The 23,357-nt window shown below is 38.2% G+C and overlaps 1 protein-coding gene across 5 annotated transcripts in view; it reads left to right on the forward strand.

The window, feature by feature from the left end:
- The window catches only part of SH3KBP1 (SH3 domain containing kinase binding protein 1), a 206,266-nt gene that overhangs the window by 41,362 nt on the left and 141,547 nt on the right, over window positions 1–23,357 (forward strand). For 2 of the 5 annotated variants that reach the window (XM_032226591.1, XM_032226592.1), the window contains exon 2: window positions 1,628–1,785. The exons of 1 other annotated variant lie outside the window; for it this stretch is intronic. In XM_032226591.1, coding sequence (XP_032082482.1) covers window positions 1,628–1,785 — 158 coding nt within the window. Of the gene's footprint in view, window positions 1–1,627; window positions 1,786–23,357 lie in introns of those variants that run through there. 2 more of the 5 variants (XM_032226594.1, XM_032226593.1) reach the window with 2 other exon arrangements.

Consider the following 23,357-nt stretch of genomic DNA (forward strand, 5'->3'; position numbering starts at 1 on the left):
CTGCGACGACTGCGGGAGGTGGGGGTGGGAGGCACTGTTTTGTAGTGGTTCTCCTCTTACCTCTCAGACAGGTCGCAGTCGGTGTTAGTTGGAGGGCAGAGATCGACCCCTAGGCCCCTAACATATGGGGTGCTGCAGGGTTCGGTCTTGTCCCCCCTACTTTTCAACATCTACATGAAACTGCTGGGCGAGATCATTCGGCGGCACGGGATAAAATACCACCAGTATGCGGACGATGCTCAGTTGTATCTGTCTGCCCCGTGCCAACTCAATGAAGCGGTGGACATGATGAACCAGAGCCTTGAAGCTGTTAGGGACTGGATGAGGTCTAACAAGCTTATGCTCAACCCAGATAAGACCGAGTGGCTGTTGTGTTTACCTCCCACTAATTTGGCAAGTGTTCCATCTCTCAGGCTGGGGGGTCAAACACTATACCCCTCAGACAGGGTCCGCAACTTGGGAGTCCTCCTGGACCCACAGCTGACTTTTGACCACCATTTGTCAGCTGTGACCAGGGGGGCATTTGCCCAGGTTTGCCTGGTGCACCAGTTGCGCCCCTACCTGAACCGGGAGGCCCTCACAACAGTCACTCGTGCCCTTGTGACCTCTAGGCTGGAGTACTGCAATGTGCTCTACATGGGGCTGCCCTTGAAGAGTATCCGGTGACTTCAGCTAGTCCAGAATGCGGCCGCGCGAGCGATTGTGGGTGCACCTCGGTTCACCCACATAACACCTATCCTCCGCGAGCTGCACTGGCTACCTGTCGATCTCCGGGTACGCTTCAAAGTGCTACTTGTCACCCATAAAGCCCTTCATGGTAGTGGATCTGGGTACTTGAGAGACCGCCTACTGCCAATTACCTCCATGCGGCCAATTAGATCACATAGATTAGGCCTCCTCCGAGTTCCATCTGCTGGTCAATGCCGACTGGCAACTATGCTGAGGAGAGCCTTCTCGGTAGCAGCTCCGACCCTTTGGAACGATCTCCCCGTGGAGATTCGTATCCTCACCACCCTCCAGACCTTCCGCACAGCCCTCAAAATCTGGCTATCCCGTCAGGCCTGGGGCTAAAGACTGTAACCCACACGAATGGTATGAATGTTGTGCTTTTTAATTATGTATTGTTCTTACGTGTTAAATGTTTGTTTTCCCCCCCCCCCCCCCGAGTTGTAAGCCGCCCTGAGTCCCCCCCAGGGAAAAGGGCGGCATATAAATAAACTTTCATAACTCATAACTCATAACTCTTCATCAGTTTAGTGAATTTCTCCTATCCACTGGGGGGTTTGCCTTACCTCCCCAGTGTCTTCAGAGTATCCCCCTGCATCTGCCGATCTCTCTGAGACCCGTGGTGCTCAAAACGAGCCCCGATGAAGATGTCAATGAAGATTCTTAATCATCCAGGTAAAGTTGCCTGAACATTGAGTCATGGCAATTGGACTTATTTTCTTGTTGGTTTGAGACATTTCACTGCTTATCCAAACAGCTTCAGTTGCCATGATTTTAAACAATTACCCGATCTGATTGTATCATGCATATTCATTCATATATTTTAATCCTCTAAAATTACAGGAATCTTTCTGGGTTTCCCCCCTAATTTTGTACTGTATCCTTATGCTTTCCCTTCTAGTGGAAGCGATAGTGGAGTTTGACTACAAAGCTCAACATGATGATGAGCTGACAATCACTGTAGGTGACATCATCACCAACATCAGAAAAGAAGATGGAGGTTGGTGGGAAGGACAGCTCAAAGGCAGAAGAGGTTTGTTCCCTGACAACTTTGTAAGAGTGAGTACAAAGTGAAAACTGTTAATTGTTTTATGTAATCAACTTACATTATCTTGTTGAGATACAGGTTTGCAATATTAGCAGCCAAGCAAGAAAACTTTGTAAATCAGATTTATCTTCATACTGTTAGCTTTCTGCAACCTTCTAAAAACTGAATTGTTTCAAAAGCTTTATGAAAAAAATTAAATGCTACTTGTTCTTTTGGTTATAATTGCTGCTGATGTATTGTTTTTGTGGTATTTTTATAATAACCATTTATGTTTATTAATTTAGTGTTTCATATGTATTAATATTGATGTAAAACATCGAGAATCAGGTTCAGTTATGGCAGTATACAAAAAAGTAAGCAATGACTTTTTACCAAATTGAATCTTAAAATTTGAGCATAAAAAAGAACAGAACACAATTACATAATATAGATATTTTTAGCTATTTTATAAAAATCACAGTAATATATAGCACTCATAGGCAGTTTATTTTTAAGATGTGTAGTTAAAATATTGCATTTAAGACATAATAGAGATTTGTGTAGGCAAAGGGTGCTAAGAATCACCCTCTTAGTGATTCTTACTTAACCCTTGGGTTAAATCAGTCTGCCTTTGGACTTTGGACATAGGAATGGTCATCATTTAAACAATGAAAACAGACACTCAACTAGATGAACTTCTGATTGAACTCAACAATATGCATTAAGATACATTGGACTATGTGAAACATGATGAAAAGGCAAAATTTAGTTGAACTTCATATGACTAGGCATTTACTCTACACTGATGTGGCAGACTTGGTTTTCTCATAAACCAAAAACTGAAAGACTGTAGTAAAATTTGAAAGTATATCAGGCAGAATAGCCCAATGCATCATTCAATTGAACAAACAATGCAAACTTCAAATCATCCAAACTTATGCACCAACAATAAGCTATAGTGATGATGAGGTTGAATTTTATGATGATGTGGCCCACCTTTAAAACAAAGAAAAATGCTGATACAAAATACTAATGAGTGACTTTAATGCAATAATAGGAAGAACAAACAATACCTGAAGAAAAATTGACTGGCCCGTATGGACGTAGTGAACGAGATAATAGAGATAACAGACTAGCAGATTTTGCTCAAGGACAGGAACTTTATATCATGAACTCATTTTACAAGAAAAAAGCTAATGTCCAGAAAATGGACATGGAGGAGTCCATCTGGGTACACAAGCAAAATTGACTACATCATGTCAAGAGATAAAAACCATATTCTGCAATTGTACTGTCATCAATTGTTTTAACATTGGAAGTAACCATAGAATAGTATGAGCTAAAGTGAAGATAGACTGTAAAAAATGTATATGAAAATGATAAAGACGTCACAAAAAACAAAAAGAGTGATAAACTGTTAGAAGAGAACAGTGATTTTGAGATTAATCTATTAAATCACTTTGTTCTATTGCAAGATTTGGAAGAGATTAACATTACAGACCAAAATGAACAAATAGTCAAAAACATATTTGAATCTGCTACATCTATAGCACTGCTGGAAGCACACTTTGTACAGTCAAAACTTTCTAATGAAACTATTTATTTTATGAAAAAATGACAAACAATGAAGACTGTCAGAAGTTTCAGTAATAAATTGAATTACATTGAACCATAGGAAAATGTATCCAAGGAAAAATGAGTCCGTTTAACATGAAAGTTGTGAAAAGGCAATTGAAGAAAGCAAAGGGATTGATAGAACAAAATGCAAGCTTATAAATACAAGAAAGAAGGCTTTTGCATTAAAATATGAACATAGGTCTCTGTGTAGAACAAGACAGGAAATGTTAGAAAAAATTGGAAAATTCTATACAGCGCTCAAGAACACTCAAAAATAACCACACCCACAAAAGAAGAAGTGCCAGATATCCTAGTGGAGGAAGTATCAAGAGCCATAAAATCATGGAAAATAGCAAACCTTCAGGAAATCACTGTGTTATGATTGAAATGCTGAAAGCTGGTACTCATAGTTTACCCTAAATACTAGCAAAGCTATACTTCAGATGCCTCAGAAAGAAAAAATACCCAATGCATGGAAAAATGTTTATACACAAGAAAGGGGTCCAAGATGATGTAAAGAACTATCACCCTATAAGTCATTTTTCAGTCATCTACAAAGTTTTCACCAAGATAATAGCAAAAATAATATTGAGAACATTAAATGATGCACAGTCAAAAGAGCAGGCAGGGTTCAGAAATGGCTGCAGCACAATGGATCTCATCCAGGTTGTTCAGCAAGTCATTGAAAAGCACAACTATATGCATTGTTTCTTCAATGCATATAGAGATAATAAAATCTGAAAACCAAGCAAAATGTTGATTGTATCACAAAAAATAAGTACATAAAAATGGATCTAACGTTTTCAAGGGCTATATCTGCCTTCATTAGTCTGTCAAGAATATTTTTAATGGATTCCATAGGTTTGCCCTTTCACAAAATAGTGGCTATTACTAGAAGCCGCCCTGTTTCCTACTATTTATATTAGGCATTCAATAGGTATGTTATATTAAACCTGATGATCCTAAGGAAATCATAGGGTATTGGTGTTTATTGTAATCAAACATAGCCGGTAATCTGAAAATCTAAAAAAAATATATGCTAAATTTCAAGTTAATTCTTCGTTGTATGAACATTTCTATTTTTTTCCTCTTATATAGACTGGTTAAATATGTAGTGAGAATAATGTGGCTTTGCAGTGAATTTACTAACCTATGTTTCAATAATGTATTTGTAAAAGTTTTATTGAAGTTTACTATTCTCTTTTGACTTTATCTTATTTGCCATAATTTTTATAGTCTGCAGATTATAATAAGTATAATACACAAGAAATTATTTAAATTCATAACTGTTGTACATAATTCTCCAGAGAAAGATGTATATGGGAAATAAAAGAAGTAGCTGTTTCTGAACCAGTGAATGCTAGGTTTTTCTCAGTTCAAGCAAATGCTTCATTTTGGACTTCCATTCTCTCTTCTTGTGGTGCTTTTTCACAATTAGCAACCTAACTAAAGATATTATTCTCCACAAATTGGGATTGGTCATTTCCTGTGATGGTCAGTTTGGGGCTAGAATTTCTTCAGCCCAGTGTTTTAGACAATCAATTGTAGCCACATAGACAGTTTTGAAAGTTGAGCTTAGTTACATTGTTGGGCTAAGTTGTAGTAAAAATAGAAACTGTAATGTATAAGATTAGAGTCAAACTACTCAAAGAATTCTGAAAAATGCATTTGGACTGAGTAATTGTTTAGCTTGACTATTTTAAGAGTTGAAGTTATTGGAGTAAAAGCATTTGATTCCTATGGCAGAGATACCAATTTTGTAAATATTGAGTTTTATTTCCCCCCAGAAAATTTGGGCAGCTTTTGGTTTAAGGTCCTAGTTAGTTTTGGAATGAAAAACAAGGCTTCACCTTATGCTTTTCTGAAAAATCCATAACATATGTAGTCATCCCACTTTTTGAACTTTTCACTCACTCTTTTCTTTTTTTAATTATTTTTTTAATTCTCTTACATAGCATTTTAAGTATACATTCACATAGTTGTTATTCTTCTATACATTTATCATTCTTATACATTTATTATTTCATTTAATAGGTTATAATATACAATTTGGCTTGCTTTATTTACCATCCCTTCCACCTGTTGTAACACCACCTTATTTTCCCTTTCTTTTCTCCCTCCCTTCTCTACTTCCTTCCTTCCTCCTCTCCTTCCCCTTCCTTTTTCCCTTACCTTTCTCCTACTCCTACTCTTCCTCATCCCCTTCTTACCCTCTCTCCTTCTCTTCCTCTCCTTTCCATCCTCCTCTCCTTGCCTCCTTCTTCTTTCTCCCATCTTCCTTTCATGTTTTCCTCCTTTCTCTCTTTCTTTTCTCTTTCCAGCCTCAGTTTATATTTCCTTGGGATGGTATTTCCACAGACCCAAATATAATTTGATATCATTTCTTTTTTTTTTTCTTTTTTTTTTAAGATTTTATTGGTAAAAAGAAAATACAACATCCATAACTTGTAACAAACAATACAACTACATTTCGAGATATTCCCATACTATCAAATCATTATAAACATCAAAGGTTAGGTATCTTTCCCTCCCTCTTTTCTTCCCTCCCCCCTTACTTCCTTCTCCCCTGCCTTCCCTCCTTTCTTTTCTCCTTTTCTCCTTTCCTTCCCCCTCCTTTCCCTCCCTCGCTCCCCCCCTCCTTCACACATACCTTCCCTCCTTCCCTGCCTCTTTCCCTCCTCCTTCCTTTTCTCTTAATCTCCCTCCTTTCCTCCCTCCTTCCCTCCTTCCTTTCAACTCTCCTTCTCTCTTTCTTTCCCTCCCTCTTTCCCTCTTTACTACCCTCTCTTCTTCCCTCCCTCCTTCCTCCCCCAGTTTCTTCTCTTTCTTCTCTCCTTCTTTCTTCCCACCTTCTTTCCCTTCTCTTCTTTCTCTTCCTCCTCTTTCTTCCCCCCTTCTTCTGCCTTTCCTATTCCTCTCCTTTCTCCTCTCCATCCTGACTTCCCTACTATCCTCCTTCCCTCCCTTCTAACCTTTGTTACATTTGCATATTTTCCTCTGCTGAGGACAATCTGGTTCTCTTTCCCTTTCCTTGCTTGAAGAGGCAAGGATTATACGTCTTCTCGCCTCATCTAAAATGAAGTTTGATCACTAATTTCATGCAGGTAATTATAGCGAATTTCCTATCAGCTTTTTAAAGTTTTCCCAGCATTGTAGCGTGACAAAATTGCTCGACGGTGGGTTCTCGCCCCTGATACATTTCTCCTTTCGTTTATCTCTCAGTTGTTGTATATTGTTCATTTGAGTTATTGGTTTAATCGTGATAGGTTAGTTAGCTATCTCTTTTTATGTCTAGGTCTTCACTGACTCATCAAGCCATTTGTATAGCTTCTCCCAGACTGTATAAAAGTCTGTGTCTTCTTTGTCATTAATTCGCATCGTCAGTCTGTTCATTTCTGCTAGTTCTAAAATTTTATTCATCACCATAGTGTTGGTGGGGGCATTTTCACTCTTCCAGCACTGTGCGTAAACAATCCTTGACGCTGTCAGAATATGGACTAGGAGGTATTGGTCAGATTTGCAAATTTTTTGATCTATTATTCCTAATAAGAAAGTTTCCGGCTTAAAGCATAGTTTAATTGACAGGATTCCATTCAGCCATCCTAGTATTTGCTTCCAATATGCTTTGGCTACCGGACACGTCCACCACATATGGTAGTACGTGCCCAGCACCGTTTTACATTTCCAGCATATGGCTGAAACTTTTGAAGACATTTTCGCCAGTCTTGTCGGTGGAAGATGCCAGCGGTAGAACATTTTATATATATTTTCTTTATAGGCCGTCGACTTTGTCAATTTTAGATTCCATTCCCAGACTCTTTCCCAGTCGTCTAGATCTATTGAGTGGCCGATGTTTTGGGCCCAGGTTACCATGACTTCTTTTACTCTTTCTGCTTCCGTTTTTCGAATCAGTAAGCAGTTGTATATTTTTGAAATTAATTTCTCATCTGGTCCAATTAAAATTTTATCTAATTCCTGGTTCTTGTTCTGGAAGCCAGGTTGTGCTAGATCGAATTTATGTTTGTTTTGAATTTGAAGATATGGCCACCAATCGATGTTTATTCCCTTATCAGCCAAATTTTCCCTGGGGTTTAGTTTGTTTTGGTCGTCTAGCAACTGTTGGTAGGTAACAATTTTATCCAAGTTTATCAAATTCGGGTATATCAGGGCTTCCGTCGGAGATATCCATTTAGGTAGTTGCGTATAGTATCTCCTTCTAATTTCGAGCCAGTCCTTAATCAATACCCCCCTTAAATGGTGACTACTAAAATAATTGTGGATTTTATTTCCCTCGCACCATAAGTAGTTGTGCCACCCGTATTGCAGGTCGTGGCCCTCTATTGTTAAGATTCTTTTATTAGCTAACATTACCCATTCTTTTATCCACATAGTTGTTGCTGCTTGATGATATGTTTTCCATTCCGGTAATCCCATTCCCCCTTGAGTTCTTTTATCCTGCAGGTGCATATATTTTATTCTGGGCTTTTTACCATTCCATATAAAGTTTCGAATCATTTTGTCCAAATCATTATAAAATTTTTCCCCTAGCTTAACCGGTGCCGTTTGAAATAGGAAGAGGATTTTTGGGAGAACATTCATTTTAATTACTGCGACTCTTCCCATCAGTGATAGTTGTAGTTTTGACCAGGTTTTTAAGTCCTTTTGGGTATTCTGTAACAACTTATCATAGTTGTCTTCTTTTATGGAAGAGCACTTCGCAGACAGCCAGATCCCTAAATACTTAATTTTTTTAGTTACCTTTAATTCCATTGTTTCCTCTAGTTCTCCAATCTGGTTTTTGGGGAAATTTTTTATAATCATTTTTGTTTTTTCCTTGTTTATTTTTAAACCGGCCACACACCCAAAGTTCTCAATGTCCTTCATCAAATTCGGTCCTGAAAGTAAGGGGTCTTCTACGATAAAGACCATGTCATCCGCGAAGGCCTGTACTTTATATTGTTCTCTTTTTATGGTCAAGCCCCTAATTTCCTGATTTGATCTTATCCGATTTAAAAGGACCTCTAGTGACGTAATAAATAGTAGTGGGGAGAGCGGGCACCCTTGTCTAACACCCTTTCCAATTTGTATCCTCTCCGTTAGTTCCCCATTGACTATAATATTTGCAGATTGCCGTGAATATATAGATTCTATAATCCTAATAAATTTATCGCCAAATTTCATCATTTTTAGTTGAGTGGTTAGAAAGTTCCAATCTAGGTTATCAAAGGCTTTCTGAGCGTCGACAAAGATTAATGCGAGTTGTTTCTCGGATCTTGTTTGATAGAATTCCAGGGTGTCCATTATTATTCTTGTATTGTTTCTAATATGTCTTTTTGGGAGAAAGCCGTTTTGATCCGAATGGATACTTTGATTTAATATTATTTTTAGTCTTTCCGCCAATATTGATACAAAGATTTTGTAATCTGCATTTAACAGGGATATGGGTCTATAATTTTGGACCTTGCTACTGTCCGCCTCTTCCTTTGGTATTAGGGTAATGTAAGCTTCCCCCCATGATTTTGGGACCCTACCATTTTGCAATGTATCATTACATAGTTCTAATAATTTGTCTTCTATGGTATTTTGAAGTTTTTTATATATTTCCGACGGGAGCCCATCCGGCCCAGGTGTTTTATTGTTTTTTTGTTTTTGAATGGCCTTTTTCAGTTCTTCTTGTGTAATTTCTTTATCGAGCATCTCTCTCATCTCCTCCGACAAGACTGGAAGCTTCTGCTTTATAAGGTATTTTCTAATGTCCTGTTCAATAATTTCGTCTTGTTTATATAGTTTCCTATAATAGTTCTGTACTATCTTTTTCTTTTCTCCTATTTCTTGTTTCAGATTCCCCTCCTCGTCATACAGTTGTTTAATAATTCTTTTGACCTTCTCCTTTCTTATTTTGTGGGCCAACCATCTCCCAGTTTTATTTGCATGTTCAAAATAATTCTGCTTCATTTTCTTAATGTTTTGTGCTATTTCCTCTTGGGAGATCAAATTTATTTGGTGTTTAATTAACTCTCCTTTTTCCCTGTGTCTACTATTTTCTGGCTCTTTCTGGGTCAGCAGTTCCGTCTCTCTTAGTTCTTTGTTCAGTGTATTAAGTTTTTCCCTGTGTATTTTGTTTCTTCTTATTATATAGGCTATGGAAATTCCCCTCACAACTGCCTTCATCGTGTCCCAAACATTTTGTATTGAGGTCTGCTCTTTACCGTTTTCTTTAAAGAAGTAGCCCAGTTCCTTTTCTATTTGTTGTACAAATTGTTTCTCTTGTAGTATGTTCTGGTTTAATGTCCACCTAGCTTTTATCCTTGCCTTCCCTTTCCATTGCCATAAGACTGGGTGATGATCGGCCCACTTGTTGGTTATTATTTCAATATTTACAGTATCCATGAGTAGCTCCGAGTTTGACCAAACCATGTCGATACGGGACCATGAATTATGTGGATGGGAGTAAAACGTGTACTGTTGCATCTTGTCATTCATTGCTCGCCAGACATCATAAAGATCTAAATCCTTCACCATATTTACATAGGCAGACGGTAGTTTCCTTCTTGTGCTTTTCTTGTGGGTACCCTTATAGTCCATCTTACCATCTGCTATAGCGTTGAAATCCCCTAGAATACATATATTTTGCCACTCTATTTCATTTATCCTCTTATATAGATTAATATAAAATCTCTCTTGTTTTTGATTTGGGGCATAGATTCCAACTAGTAAAAATTTTTTCCCACCATTAATTATCTCCACCATTAATACCCTACCATCTTTGTCTGCATATATTAATTTGGGGTTCAACCATTCTTTTATATACATCACAATTCCTCTTTTTCTGGTTTGTGCTGACGAGCAGAATGTTTTACCTAGTTTTGGACAGACCAACAGGTTATTGTATTTTTCTTTAATGTGGGTTTCCTGAAGACAGATTACATCTAACTTTTGTTTCACTAGATCCAACAGTACACGTTTTCTTTTGGAAGTTATGTTAAGACCATTTACATTAGCTGATAGTACATTCGTTTCCCATTCTTCAATTCCCTTACACGTTATTCGCTTTGAGGGCACCTTTGGATCGAGTCTCGATGGGTGACCTTGCTCTCGAATCTTCTCTGCCATATCTCTCTCGTTCTCTGGCCTCTCCTGGCCCCCGCCCCTCTGGTTGAGTTTCAATTATAGTGTCCCCCTGTCTTAAAAGTCCTTCTTTATTAAATCTCTCATCGTCTGCTAGTAAAAGTTCCTGGAATTCTTGAGCTTTCGCCAAGGTATCTATTCGGTATTTCTTTTCCCTCCATGTTATCAACATTCCTTCTGGAAGGAGCCATCTGAACTGAATTCTGTCTCTGTTTAAACGTGTGGAGAGGAAGTTGTATTTCCTTCTCTTCTCTCTGACTCTCCGTGGAGTCTGTTTTAAGATGAGAATTTCTTTACCTTTGTATGTTAGAGAGTCCCCTCTTATTGTACTTAGAATGTCCTCTCTCAGCTGTCTTCTCAACACCCTCACATGGATCTCCCTCGGAAGCCGGTGGCGTCTCGCGAAGCCTGTATTGACTCTATAGGCTTCGTCCAGATCATTAATAACCTCTTTTTTCGGCCTGCCGAGGACTAATCCCAGGATTTCTCCAATCAGCTCCCGGAGGTTTTCATCTTTTGCTTCCTCCACGTTTTGTAGTCTTAAATAATATGCTGATCGCTCTAATTCTAGCTGGAGGATGGCCTCCTCCAGGCTTGAGTTTATAGATTCCAGATTGTCCTCCACTTTGTCTATCCTTTTTTCCGCTATTTCCGTTCTCCCCTTAACATTTTGAATTTCCTGCTCATTTTTCAGCAGCGCTGTTTGTATTACTCCTATACGTTCCTCAATTTTACCCATATTGTTTCTTACTTCACGCATTTCATTCTTTACTCCCTCCAGGCCTTTGGCGACACTTTCCCCCATCTTCAATATTGTCTCTTGTAGGGAGTCCATTGTTACTTCCTGGTCTTGCAGGGTTGGGGCTGCCTTATCTCCCGTTTGCCTGCCCTCAGGGGACTTTTCCCTCACCGGGGTAGATAGGGGAGTTTGCTTTTTACTCCCTTTAATTAAGGTTACTGTTTTCGTTGCCATTTGCTTTAATTCAGCTCTTCCCCTATAAGTCTATAAGTCCTTATGTAAGTCTAGTACCTTCTGAGTGCTGCTTAAGTAGTTATACAGAGCCCGGGGTACATACAGGGTAATTAAGCTGGAGCAGGGCTGTGAAATATAGGCTCAGTTAATTCTATAGTATCTGGGAGAGTCGGGAAGAGAAACGTTTCAGCGTGATACGACAGGGTGCAGGAGAGGCCAGAAAGTATTTAGAACTCACCCATCAATCTCTTCCTGTTGTCAGTGTAGTGTTTTCCTTCTGCTGTCTCTGGCTGTAATATGACACCGGGTACTTCAAACCCTTGTGATTAAACTTCTTTCCTTTTTCCCAGGCAGGCAAATCCAGCTTCTCTTCTTCGTCTCGTCCTCTGTTAATCCTCAAATTTAACTAGTCCAAAGCCTGTCTTCTTCTATTCACAACGTCAATCAGCTTTCACAAAAGTTCACTGTTTGTATTTAATAGCCGCTGCAGATAAATGCGCCCACACACGTATCTGTATTTATTGCAGTAAAGTTGTTTATCTTTTAGGTTTAGGCTTTTAAGTCAGATCTTGTGATTACCGTCATTTGGTCCGCTATATTCCCTGCAGCTGTCTCTCCCTTCCTTATTAGTGGCTGGCAGTCACGCCTTCTGGTCGGCCATTAATCAGCCGACCTCTTTTGCACGAACTCTGAGGGAGCCTCTTGCTTCGTGGGAGGAGATCGCCTTTCACCCTCCACTGCACAGAGGTTTCCCCTCTCCAAAGGTCCTCGCACCTCGAAGGGACCTTGCCTATTACGGCCACGCTCGTGGAAAGACCGGGCGAACCGAACAGAGAGTCTGTCAGCAGCCCGTTCCAGCGTGACGCCAGACCGGAAGCTTATTATTCCCTTACCTTCGCTAATCTATCCTAGCTATGTTTTCCTCCCCTTTATATCTTGCTTTTGGCTGTATACTTATATATTTAATATTTTCTTTTCTGTTTTCCTCTTCTCCCCCCCCCCCTTTTCCATTTAACAATGCCTCGTCTGGGTTCTAAATCTTCTCCCTATTTTCTTTTTTAATTTCCTTTCTCTAGCCAATCATAGAATCTTCCCCATGTCTTGAAGTACTCCGATTTCTCTTTATCCTTTATTTTCATTGTCAACCTATTCATCTCTGCACAATCTGATATCTTTTTTATTATCTCTTTATCTGTTGGTAGCTTATTTGATTTCCAATTTTGGGCAAATACAATTCTTGCTGCTATAATTACATGTATAATCAAATAGGTAACCTCTTTCTTGAATTTATCTGGGATAATACCTAATAAGAATATCTCTGGTCTAAATTCTATTTCTTGTTGTAACATTTTCTTTAACCATACTCTTATCTTAGTCCAATATTCCCTTGCTCTGCACATGTCCACCACATATGATAGTAGAAGCCTATTGCTTGTTGACACTTCCAACAATTCGCTGATTTGTCTTTACACATCTTTGCTAATTTTCTGGGTGTCATGTGCCATCTATAAAACATTTTATATAAGTTTTCTTTATAGGCCATTGACATAGTTAATTTATAGTTCCTTTCCCATAGTTGTTGCCACTTTTCTAGCTCAATTGTGTGGCCAAAATTCTTTGCCCAACTTAACATTGTATCTTTAACCACTTCTTCTTCTAAGCTAATTCTTAATAGGTAGCTGTTCTGTCCCCCCTCCTTCTCTCGTTCACAGACGACAGGCAAACAAACTTAAAAGGAACTCTCTTTATCAGTCCTCAGCTTAGACTGGCTGCGAGCCCAAAAATAAACATAAATAAAGTCTCTAATGAGATAACAGAATATCAAACAAAAACTCTTACAAAACAATGCACTTCTCCAAGTGCCTCCTTGAATCAGGGTTACAGAAAGCAAATCACTTCTCCAAGTGCTCTCAAATAAACCACGACCGATGATCAATGAATGTTGAACGAACGAAGGAACGTTGACTCCTGCAACCAGGGCGTGGCACCATCCGTCCTTTTATCACCCGAAGACCCACTAACGAGCCTCAGCTGCATTGTTAAACTTGCATCCCGAAAAGACTCACAGAAGACTGCTGCTGAGTCACAACAGGAAGCTATATAGTTTCTTAATTATTTTTCTTCCATTCCCATAAATATCTTATCCAACTCCGAAGTTCCTAAGTTAAAACCATACACCCTTTTATCTTTTTCCTATCTTGCTTGTATTTGCAAATGTGGAAACCATCCTATATCAGTCCCTTTGTTTTTCTAATTCTTCTTTTTGTTTTAATTCCCCCTTTTCTGTTAAAATATCTTTATATCTAATGATATTTTTCATACTACTAATATTTGGATGTGTCTATGCTTCCATTGTTGAAAGCCACATTGGTATTTCTAAATAGTATTTCCCTTTCACTCTTTCCCATATTGTTAACAATCCATTCCTTACATATGATGTCTTTGAAAATAGCCATGTACCTTACTTTTACCATACCACAAAAAGACATGCCAACCTAGTTGCAAATCGTGACCTTCCAATGTCAATAATCTTGTATTACTCAGTAGAATCCATTCTTTCATCCAAGCTAATTCTGCTGTTTGATAGTACAATTCTCAATTTGGTAATCCAAATCCACCTCGAATCCTTGCATCTTGCAACATTTTTATATTAATTCTTGCTTTTCCCCCCTGCCATATATATTTCCCCACTATTTTGTTCATACTTTCAAAGAATTTTTACCCCAATTTTATCGATATTGTTTGGAATAGGTATAGCAATCTTGGTAGTATATCCATCTTTACTACTGCTATTCTTCCCATCAATGATAATTGTAGGTTTTTCCATTTTTCCAAATCTATTTCTATTTGTTTTCTCACATTATTATAGTTATTCTCCTTTAGTGTTACACACCTTGATGTCAATTGAATACCCAAATATTTCACTTTTTTCACCACCTGTATGTCCAGTTTCCCCATCAACTCTCTTTTCTGTTTTTCTGTCATATTTTTCCACCAGAATTTTTGTTTTGTCTTTATTAATCTTCAAGCCCGCTACTTCTCCATATTCTTCTATTATTTCAACTAGTTTTGGCCCTGTTTCTATTGGATCTTCCATAATAAACATCAAATCATCTGCAAATGCTTGTAGCTCATATTCTTCTTTCTTAACGCTCATCCCTTTTACCTCTGTATTTTGTCGTATTTCTCTGTTCAAAATCTCTAGTGTCAGTATAAATAACAATGGCGATAGTGGACAACCTTGTCTAGTTCCCTTTGTAATCATTATCTTTCCTGTCATCTCACCATTTACCATTACTTTTGCCGATTTGTAGCAATATTATATATTATATTTTTGTCTATAGGTCAACAACAATAAAGGAACTACTCTGAAGTAATTCCTCACGTCATTCTGACATTAATCTTGCCAGACTAAAGCAACTATCTGAGTAAATATTAGCTAATCCCTGTGAACTGTTGGGAAAGCGCTTTGTCTTTTCCCTTTTCCTGCATACCAAAGGTTCCAAGCCATGTTGTCTCTTTGTACTCTGTCCAAGAGCCCCTCCATCCTGCGATTCTGAACTACAGGTAGTCCTCAAATTATGACCCCAATTAAGCCTAAAATTTCCATTGCATTTGTTAAGTGAGTTTTTCCCATTTTCTTGCCACAATTGTTAAGTGAAACATTGCAATTCTTAAGTTAGTAACAGAGTTAAGTGAATCTGGTTCACCCACTGTCTTGGATTGTCAGAAGGTCACAAAAGATTATCACATGACCCTGGGACATTGCAACCATCATTAAATGTGAGTCAGTTGCCAACTGTCTGAATTTTGAACATGTGGCCGTGGGTATGCTGCAATGGTAGTAAGTGTGAAAAATTGTCATAAGTTACTTTTTTCAGTGATATTCTAACTTTGAACAGCCACTGAATGAGCTGTTGTAAGGCGAGTACTATTTATACATTCCACCACAATAAACTACCACTGGCTTCTGCACCTCAGATAACAAAGATAAATGGGCAAACTTTGTTATTTATTTTTAGATGTGGTCATGCAGCATGTGACAGGGTAATAATTGTATTATATTGAAGGGACATAATAATTTCTTATTAGTTGCGAAGTTGTGTCCGACCCATCGCGACCCCCATGGACATTCCTCCAGGCCTTCCTATCCTCTACCATCTTCTGGAGTCCATGTAAGCTCACACCTACTGCTTCGGTGACTCCATCCAGCCACCTCATTCTCTGTCGTCCCCTTCTTCTTTTGCAGTCAATCTTCCCCAGCATTAGGCTGTTCTCCAGTGAGTCCTTCCTTCTCATTAGGTGGCCAAGTATTTAAGTTTCATCTTCAGGATTTGACTTTCTAAAGAGCAGTCAGGGTTGATCTCCTCTAGGACTGACTGGTTTGATCGCCTTGTAGGCCAAGGGACTTGCAGGAGTCTTTTTACAATCAAAGGCTTTAAAGAAGCAGAAGTAGATGTTTTTCTGGAACTCAATAATATAATTGGTATGCCCTTGGGTACTGGCTTTGCAAAATGATAGAATGAGTTTGTGTGTAACCAAATTTTTTGGCTTTTTCCTAGCCCAGGAATTAATTCATATTACAAACTGGATTTAAAATTTTCCAGTAATTTAGAAATTGTTCATGGTTCTGGAGAACTGTTTTTACTGAATCCAGTGCTCTCTGTCAATGCAAACATGTTCTTGTTTATGCACTGGAGTAATCAAGGACTGTATGTACATTAACAGTCATAAGAAATTATGGTTATGGCAACTTTTTGTTGCCCCGGCAAATGTTTATCATATCACAAAATATATAGAACAGGGCTGTGAAACTTGTGTGCTGCAGGATGGATGTGTCATGCACTGGCCATGCCCACCCCAGGTTAGGAAAAAGGGGTAAAGTCCCAATACATCATGTGATGCTGCCATAATGACATGAGTTTGATACCCCGGTATAGAAAATACATTGCCAAAGCTAATGGAAATGCAACTATAAAAAAAATAGAAGCCTCAATAATGGTATTAACAGTGATCAAAATCACTGAAAAAGATGTGTGTCTAGTTAATAGAATTTGCAAATATAATGAAATGTCAAATAGTTTTTTTTTCAGAAAAATTAAAATAGCATTTAAATTTAAAATTCTAAGTTTATTAAATTATTAGATCTTGGAAATATGTTTCTAAAGTTACAGTTGAGGGATATTTACATTTCCCTTTTCCAGATTTGCTTTATCAGTGATATTGATTTTTCTAAGAGAGTTTGATAGTCTTTAAGATTAATATATATCTTACAAAGCATAAGCTTTCATGAGCCACAGTTCCCTTCACCAGTTGCATAGAATGGTTTAACTAATGTAGAATTGCAACAAGATGGGGAGAGAAGGGGAGGGGAGTGGTTATGCAAATGAGGTTTCTTTGTGGACCAACATTATGATCTTATCAAGTAATGATTGTAATGTGTTAAAAACCCATTGTGTCTTTGTTCATACCTTTTGAGAAAGCCTGAAATCTATTGTATGTAAGCACATCTGTCTGCTGTTCAATTGTGCTGGTAAAGTTTGTTTGTTCCAAAACTGCTACTCTGAGAACTGTAATGGAATGTCCTGGGAAGTTAAAATGCTCTGATATTTCTTTTTCCTTGTTTTCAATCCTGTGTCCTTTAATTCTTTTACACACTCTGGCTTATTTATTGTATGTAGCATCCAAAGGGGCATTGCTGGCAGATATTCACTATGTCATTCAAAGAAAATTCAAATGAAATTTAACTTAAACTTACATTGTACTTATGTATTGTATAACTAAAAGAATAATCAGATAAAAATTTATATAATAAATCATGTTTATAGTATCTAATCATATGGACAGGGGAAGCCCATACGCAAGGATAGTAGTCTTCTTTGTTTCTCAATAACAGATTTAAACCATGGTGCCTCTGGCCAGAAGTAAGCTTTATCGGTAGGAGTCATTCATAGCTCTAGTCTCCATTGGGCTGCTTAATGTCCTTTTGAAGGAAGGGTGCATTAAGTGAAAAACCTATCCCTGGTTATGCATCCTGAATTGTGTATTAACTTTCACCTGATAATTTATCGACTGAAGTAGTAATAGGCATAGTGAAGTCCTCAGATACTGCCTGTATAAATCTGACCACCAGAAGTCTCAAAATATTTCAGACAGCAAGAATGTAAAAATTAGTGAGGCAGGTGTAAGAAGAGAAAAATTAATTGGAAAATTATTTAGGATGTTACAGTCCAGCATAGCAGAAAATTCAGATACAAGGCCTTTTATAATCACTAGGATCTACTAGATATTCCACTCTTCTTTTAATTCTAAACTAAGTGTTTCACATTTACACCTCTGATACTTTTCTTAACCATTTTTTAAAAATATAGATACCTCTCTTTCATGCTATCTTTCAAACAGTATCCTTTATATTCTCTAATGACTATTCTCTTGATTGTCATCATACGAAACAAAAGCAAAGCTATCCTTCCTTGCATTAATAACAATGGTATATGGCTCTGCTAGGAAGAATTTAAAAATATATGACATGAGTTGCTCTATTCTTCTCAGCAGAAGCTCACTAGGAACAGTTTAATTCAACTGCTAAACATTTAGCAATAGTAATAGTTCTGCACACATACACACTAATTAAAATTTATGGTCTCTTCCTGGAAATCTTAGTCTAACAGTCTTGATATTTAAATGGTTTATCTGATATCAGGAAAATTATACATGCTGGTTATATGTGTTGTTATGTCATATCAATGTCATGTCATCTTATTTTTAAAGCTGGTTAGTGATCTAAATAATTCATTTATTAATTTCATTTTAATTAATTTTGGCTTAGATATGTAGGATGCTAAATTGTATAGAAGTAGATTACTGTTCACATAAGTGATCAAAATTGATTCTGAATGGATGTTTTATAGAACAATCCACAGACTGGAGTATAAATAACAAATATTGTTTAAATAATTTTCTGACAGGAAGAACTATGTGTAAACAATCAAATTACAGACACTAGTATCCTTGCTTGATTCTTTTAAGGTAACATCTAAACTGACCCACTGTGATGTTGGCTTTATGTTAAGACATGGGATTTCAGAAGACTATATCCATCTTTTCAGATTCCTGAGTATTTAATTGAGGGAGAATGGAATGGAATAGGAATAGGGCTAACTAGACTAGACTAGACTAGGCTTTAGAGATCTTCTAGTCCAACCCCTTGCTTAGGCAGAAAACTCTATACCATTTCAGACAAACCTCAAGAACTTCCAATGTTGGAACATTTACAACTTCTGGAGGCAAGTTGTTTCACTGATTAATTGTTCTGTTAGGAGATTTCTCCTTGTTAACCAGAGGTGGACTGCTGCCAGTTTGCACTGGTTCGGAAAAACCAGTAGTTAAGATTCTGTGCAGTTCAGCAAATTGGCAAATCCCTCCATTGGCTGGCCCCACCACCGCTCGTTTTTCAGCCTGTTTTCTTGGCTGTTTTCAGGCCACTTTTTGAGCCAAAAACAGCCTGAAATGGCCTGAAAATGACCGAAAATGGCTCAAAAAATGGCCTGAAAATTGCCAAAAAACGGCCAAAAAGGCTGAAAAATGGGCGGGGCAGGGCCAGCCAGTGGTGGAATTAGCCCCAACTGGCTGAATCCTACCTCTGTCTTTGAGGTGAGTGTCCAGGAGGCGGGGATGGGTGTGATGAGTGACATCACCCACCCAGTTACATGGCCCACTGGACACACCTACCCAGCCAGAGAACCGGTTATTAAGTTATTCAAGTCTCACCACTGTTGTTAACTTACTAGTTGACTTATTAATATAGTAGGAGTCATTTTTCTTTAACACAAATGAATTATATTGAACCCCACTAAAACTGTCTTTTTTATTTTTATTATTTAATGGAAGATCAAATATTGGTGCAAAAAATAACATTAAAGATGAGCTCTTTAAGCAATCTTTTATAGAAGTGAAAAAATATTTTAATGTTATTAAAATTATCTTGTTACCATTATTTTTTCCCATTGTTCAGGTTCAATCTTGTATTATGAACTTCCAGAGCTTGACAGTTTCCGTTTGTTTTGTGAGAGAAAAAGGTAAAAAATCTGGATTATTTGAGTAAATTAGATGAAACTGATAAACTCCATCTTGAATACCTGACCAGCAAGTAAACTTTTCTGGAAAATCACAGGTTGGAGCATAATCAGAAAGTTATGGTGACCTGGTCAAAAATAGGCTGATCCCTCCCTTTGTAACAGGGAGTAACAGGACATGTTTTGCAGGAAGCCGGTAATGATCTTATTGTTTAGTTCTGGGAAAGCGAGGTCCTTTGCGGCTTCTGGACACGTATGATTTCAGAACTTTTGAGGAATCTCCATGTACTTTGCACTTGTGTTTTTTGCATGCAAGTGTATTTTCTGTATCCATGTTATGATGCATAAGGTACATCATTTTGTGTATTTAAGGTGCACCTATGTACCTTGTTCTCATTCTCATTTGCTTGGGAATCCACCTGCAGGTGTAATAAAATAGCTGTTTTCTGTTGCCATAGCCTCCTTGCCGTTTTTTTTTAGTATGAAGAAATTATATCTGGGATATTTTTCTCACAATTTGGGGGCTCGTCCGGGACCAGGACATCTCTTCTGGGGAGGAAGGTTGACATACCTTTGGCGGCCGGCCACACCTCCATTTGAAGTGTTCTAAAGGGAGTTGAAGTTCCTCTCTGGAGAGATAGCTTCTACTCTATATTGTAAGGAGACTTGGGCAACGGAAAAGCACGAGTACAGTATCCTGAGAACAATGCATCTGATCCTGGTAATGTATGTATGCAAAGGGATACATATGGATGGTACCTGGGTGGCTAGATTCCTAAATATCTTTCTTGACTGTTTGACGGTGATGTGTGGTTGGAGCTTTCCTCTGGTTTAGCTGAGAATGTCAGCTAAACAGGCTGGGGGTTATGCAGAAGTATGATTCAAGAGGGTAATGTGATTTAGGCTCTCGGGTATAATATGGAGCCCGATTTGTTAAGGATCCTGAGGAATGTGAGAAAGACATTCCTTCTATGTCCCTTTTATTCCCTTTTATTCCCCTTTGATAGAGGGTGGAAGTACTGAGTAGTATTGTGATAATGAGTGATGCACTGGGACTTGACTGGAATTTAGATTCCTGGGGCCAAATAGATAAACACTAAAATAGGGTGTTGGAAGAGGACATCTCTGGGGGAGATGAGTGATTCAGTGCTTGAATGGAATAGAATTTCGAAGTGTTCATTAAAGCTATTAGGCAATAATTGGAGTGAAGTCAAACTTATCTAAAAATGAATAAATTGTTTTTCAATAATGTAATGTGATTGTTATTAATTGTGTTTAGGATGCATATTTTTGCTTGAAGTTATGATATGTGTGATCTGCTGGCAGATGACAGACTAGGTACATTCCTTGTTTTAAGCTTGGAATTGTAGGACAACGATATCATTATTTTTGATTGAAAACCATCCCTGAAAGTTTTCCATTTTTTGTAGAATAAGGTTGGTGTTGCTGGGCTTAGTTGGTTATTACAGATTGTAGAGAATCAGAGAGATAGAGATGTGATGGTACAAGTTCCTGCTTTGAGCTTGCCTGATGTAAGAAAACCTTTCACGAGTTTGAAGCAGTGGAAGACTGTATTGTTGAAGGAGTATTTAGCTCATGCTAAATAAAGGAACCCTGTAGCATTTTTTGTCAAAATGGATCTGGTAGTGCAAGGTTGGCCTTTGGTTTTTGTGTGGACTGGTGTCTTGAGGATAGCTCTGAATATTGGGAGATACTAGGATGGGTATTAAATTATTTCTTAGTGGATCTTCTTGAGTTGAAGATGGCAAAAGAATGGATGGATATATGTGGTAGTTAATAGGGACACATTTGAGAAGGTTTTAGAAGCCAGGAAGCTGGTTGATCAAATTGGTTGATGTGAGCCAATTGGAAGTGGGTTGGTTGATACAAATGTGTGAAGTGTTTCTTTAATACAAGCTTTAATATTGTTGAATAATGAAGCAGGAAGTGGGAGATGTTTATACAGATCTTAGACATGTTTATAGAGATGGATTATAAGGAATGGATTGTGGATAGTGAACAAAGTAACCATGAGAAATACATGAGAGACGTCAGTGAGGAATGCAAGTTTTGGTTGATCTTGTGAAACTGAAATACATGTCAATACATTTAATGTGAAATAGCAGGTTGCTGGGGGATGGGAATTGGCTGTATGGCCTTTCCAAGTGGAATCCAAATGGATTACACTGAATTGCCAGCAGCGGGAAAGTTTGAAATGTTTTTGATGAGTTGTTTATTCAGTGGGTCATTTGACTGAATGTTTGGCTGATGTGCAAGAGTGAATGTTCAAATGACTGTTAGGATCATATTGGAGTGGGCAATTCCCTGATACAGGTTGATTGAAGCCATTATTAGTGATAAAGGTACACGTTTTATGGCAGATAATGGAACAATTGAGAATTGATTGGCAATAAACCAAGTAGAAACAAGTTTTGTTCAGTGGAATCAAAACTTCAGGTCCATTCCTTGAATGGATGAAAGGTTGCTTTTGTCTCTTTTACATCTTTTTAAATAAAGTTGTTTTATTATAAGATGAGGTTGGGTTACAACACTGGGAGACTCCATATGTGGCACATAAGATGTTTTTGTAAAAGAACTGTATACTTAGTTGTCCTATGTTTAAATCCTATCTCAGGAGAGGTGGTTTGCTGTTTCTTGAGATGACCTCTTGAATTTGCTGTCTACAAACTGAAATCTAGTAATTGAATCCTGAGTGAAAGCTAATGTATGGAAAGAATGTAGTCTAGCCTGGGACTGGTCCTGCTAAATCTTGATGGCCTCTGACACAGTAGTGGGGACAAACAACTCACTGTCCAGATGTACAGTGAAGCAAGACATTAACGTTTCCTCATCTTCAATTACTTGATTGCAACAAAGCAGAAATTTGAAGTTCTGCTCAACAGGGAGGCATGTGCTAGTAACCTCTGCCCCCATCACATATATCTATCTGAAACATTGATGTGGCATCGCTTCAGGATCAAGTATCTCTGCTACCCTCAGATGATACTGGCTTCATGAAAGCCCAGTGGTGGTTATGGAAGTGATGACTGGGTCCTGATTACATCTCTGGCAGAGATGAAGTTGCAGCCAGTGTGGGAAGATCCGTTTCAAGTACTGTTGACAACTGAGTCAGCTGTGCGAACGAGAGCTTCCATTATTCCAGAGTGAGAGGACCGGTGGCTGTATCTTAAAGATGAACTGAGTTACCAATTGCATCTAACCCATTGAAGCAAGCTTCTTGAAGACCCATTGAAGCAAGCTTCTTGAAGACTAGCTTAGCTTAGGGAACATTGGGTGTGGGAATTGCATATTGGCTGGGGGTAATAAATTTCCTTATCGTGCTTTTGCTTTTGCTCAGAAAAGAATTGGCAGAGTGGTTGATATCTATGTTGTGTCCAATGAATGTATAGCCAGTACAGACCCTGGAAATTTAAGGGTAAGCCTTTTTGTTTTACACATATATACCTTAAACAAGGGGGGAAGGCCTAGTTCATTAAGACAATGAAATTCACAGTGATTACCTTGTTGGATGTTTATCAGGTAGGGATGGAGCCTGTATGAGTATTACTCAGTTTTCCCCTTACATGGCTGCAGTTCTGCTTCCATTCTGAGCCTGATAATGTATATTCACAAGTGCAGACACAGTTATCACTCATTGAAACCACCGATGATGATTCTATTTGCATCCTTTGAGGAAGGTGTGCCAAGGTGCAACCGAACCTATGACATTGTTACAAGACATGCTGAGCTATACTATAAGATGGAAATCATATATGAACAGTGCATGGAGTGGTATGGAAATTATACCCCT

This window comes from Thamnophis elegans, chromosome 11 (genome assembly GCF_009769535.1).
Source record: "Thamnophis elegans isolate rThaEle1 chromosome 11, rThaEle1.pri, whole genome shotgun sequence".
Taxonomy (NCBI): Eukaryota; Metazoa; Chordata; class Lepidosauria; order Squamata; family Colubridae; genus Thamnophis; species Thamnophis elegans.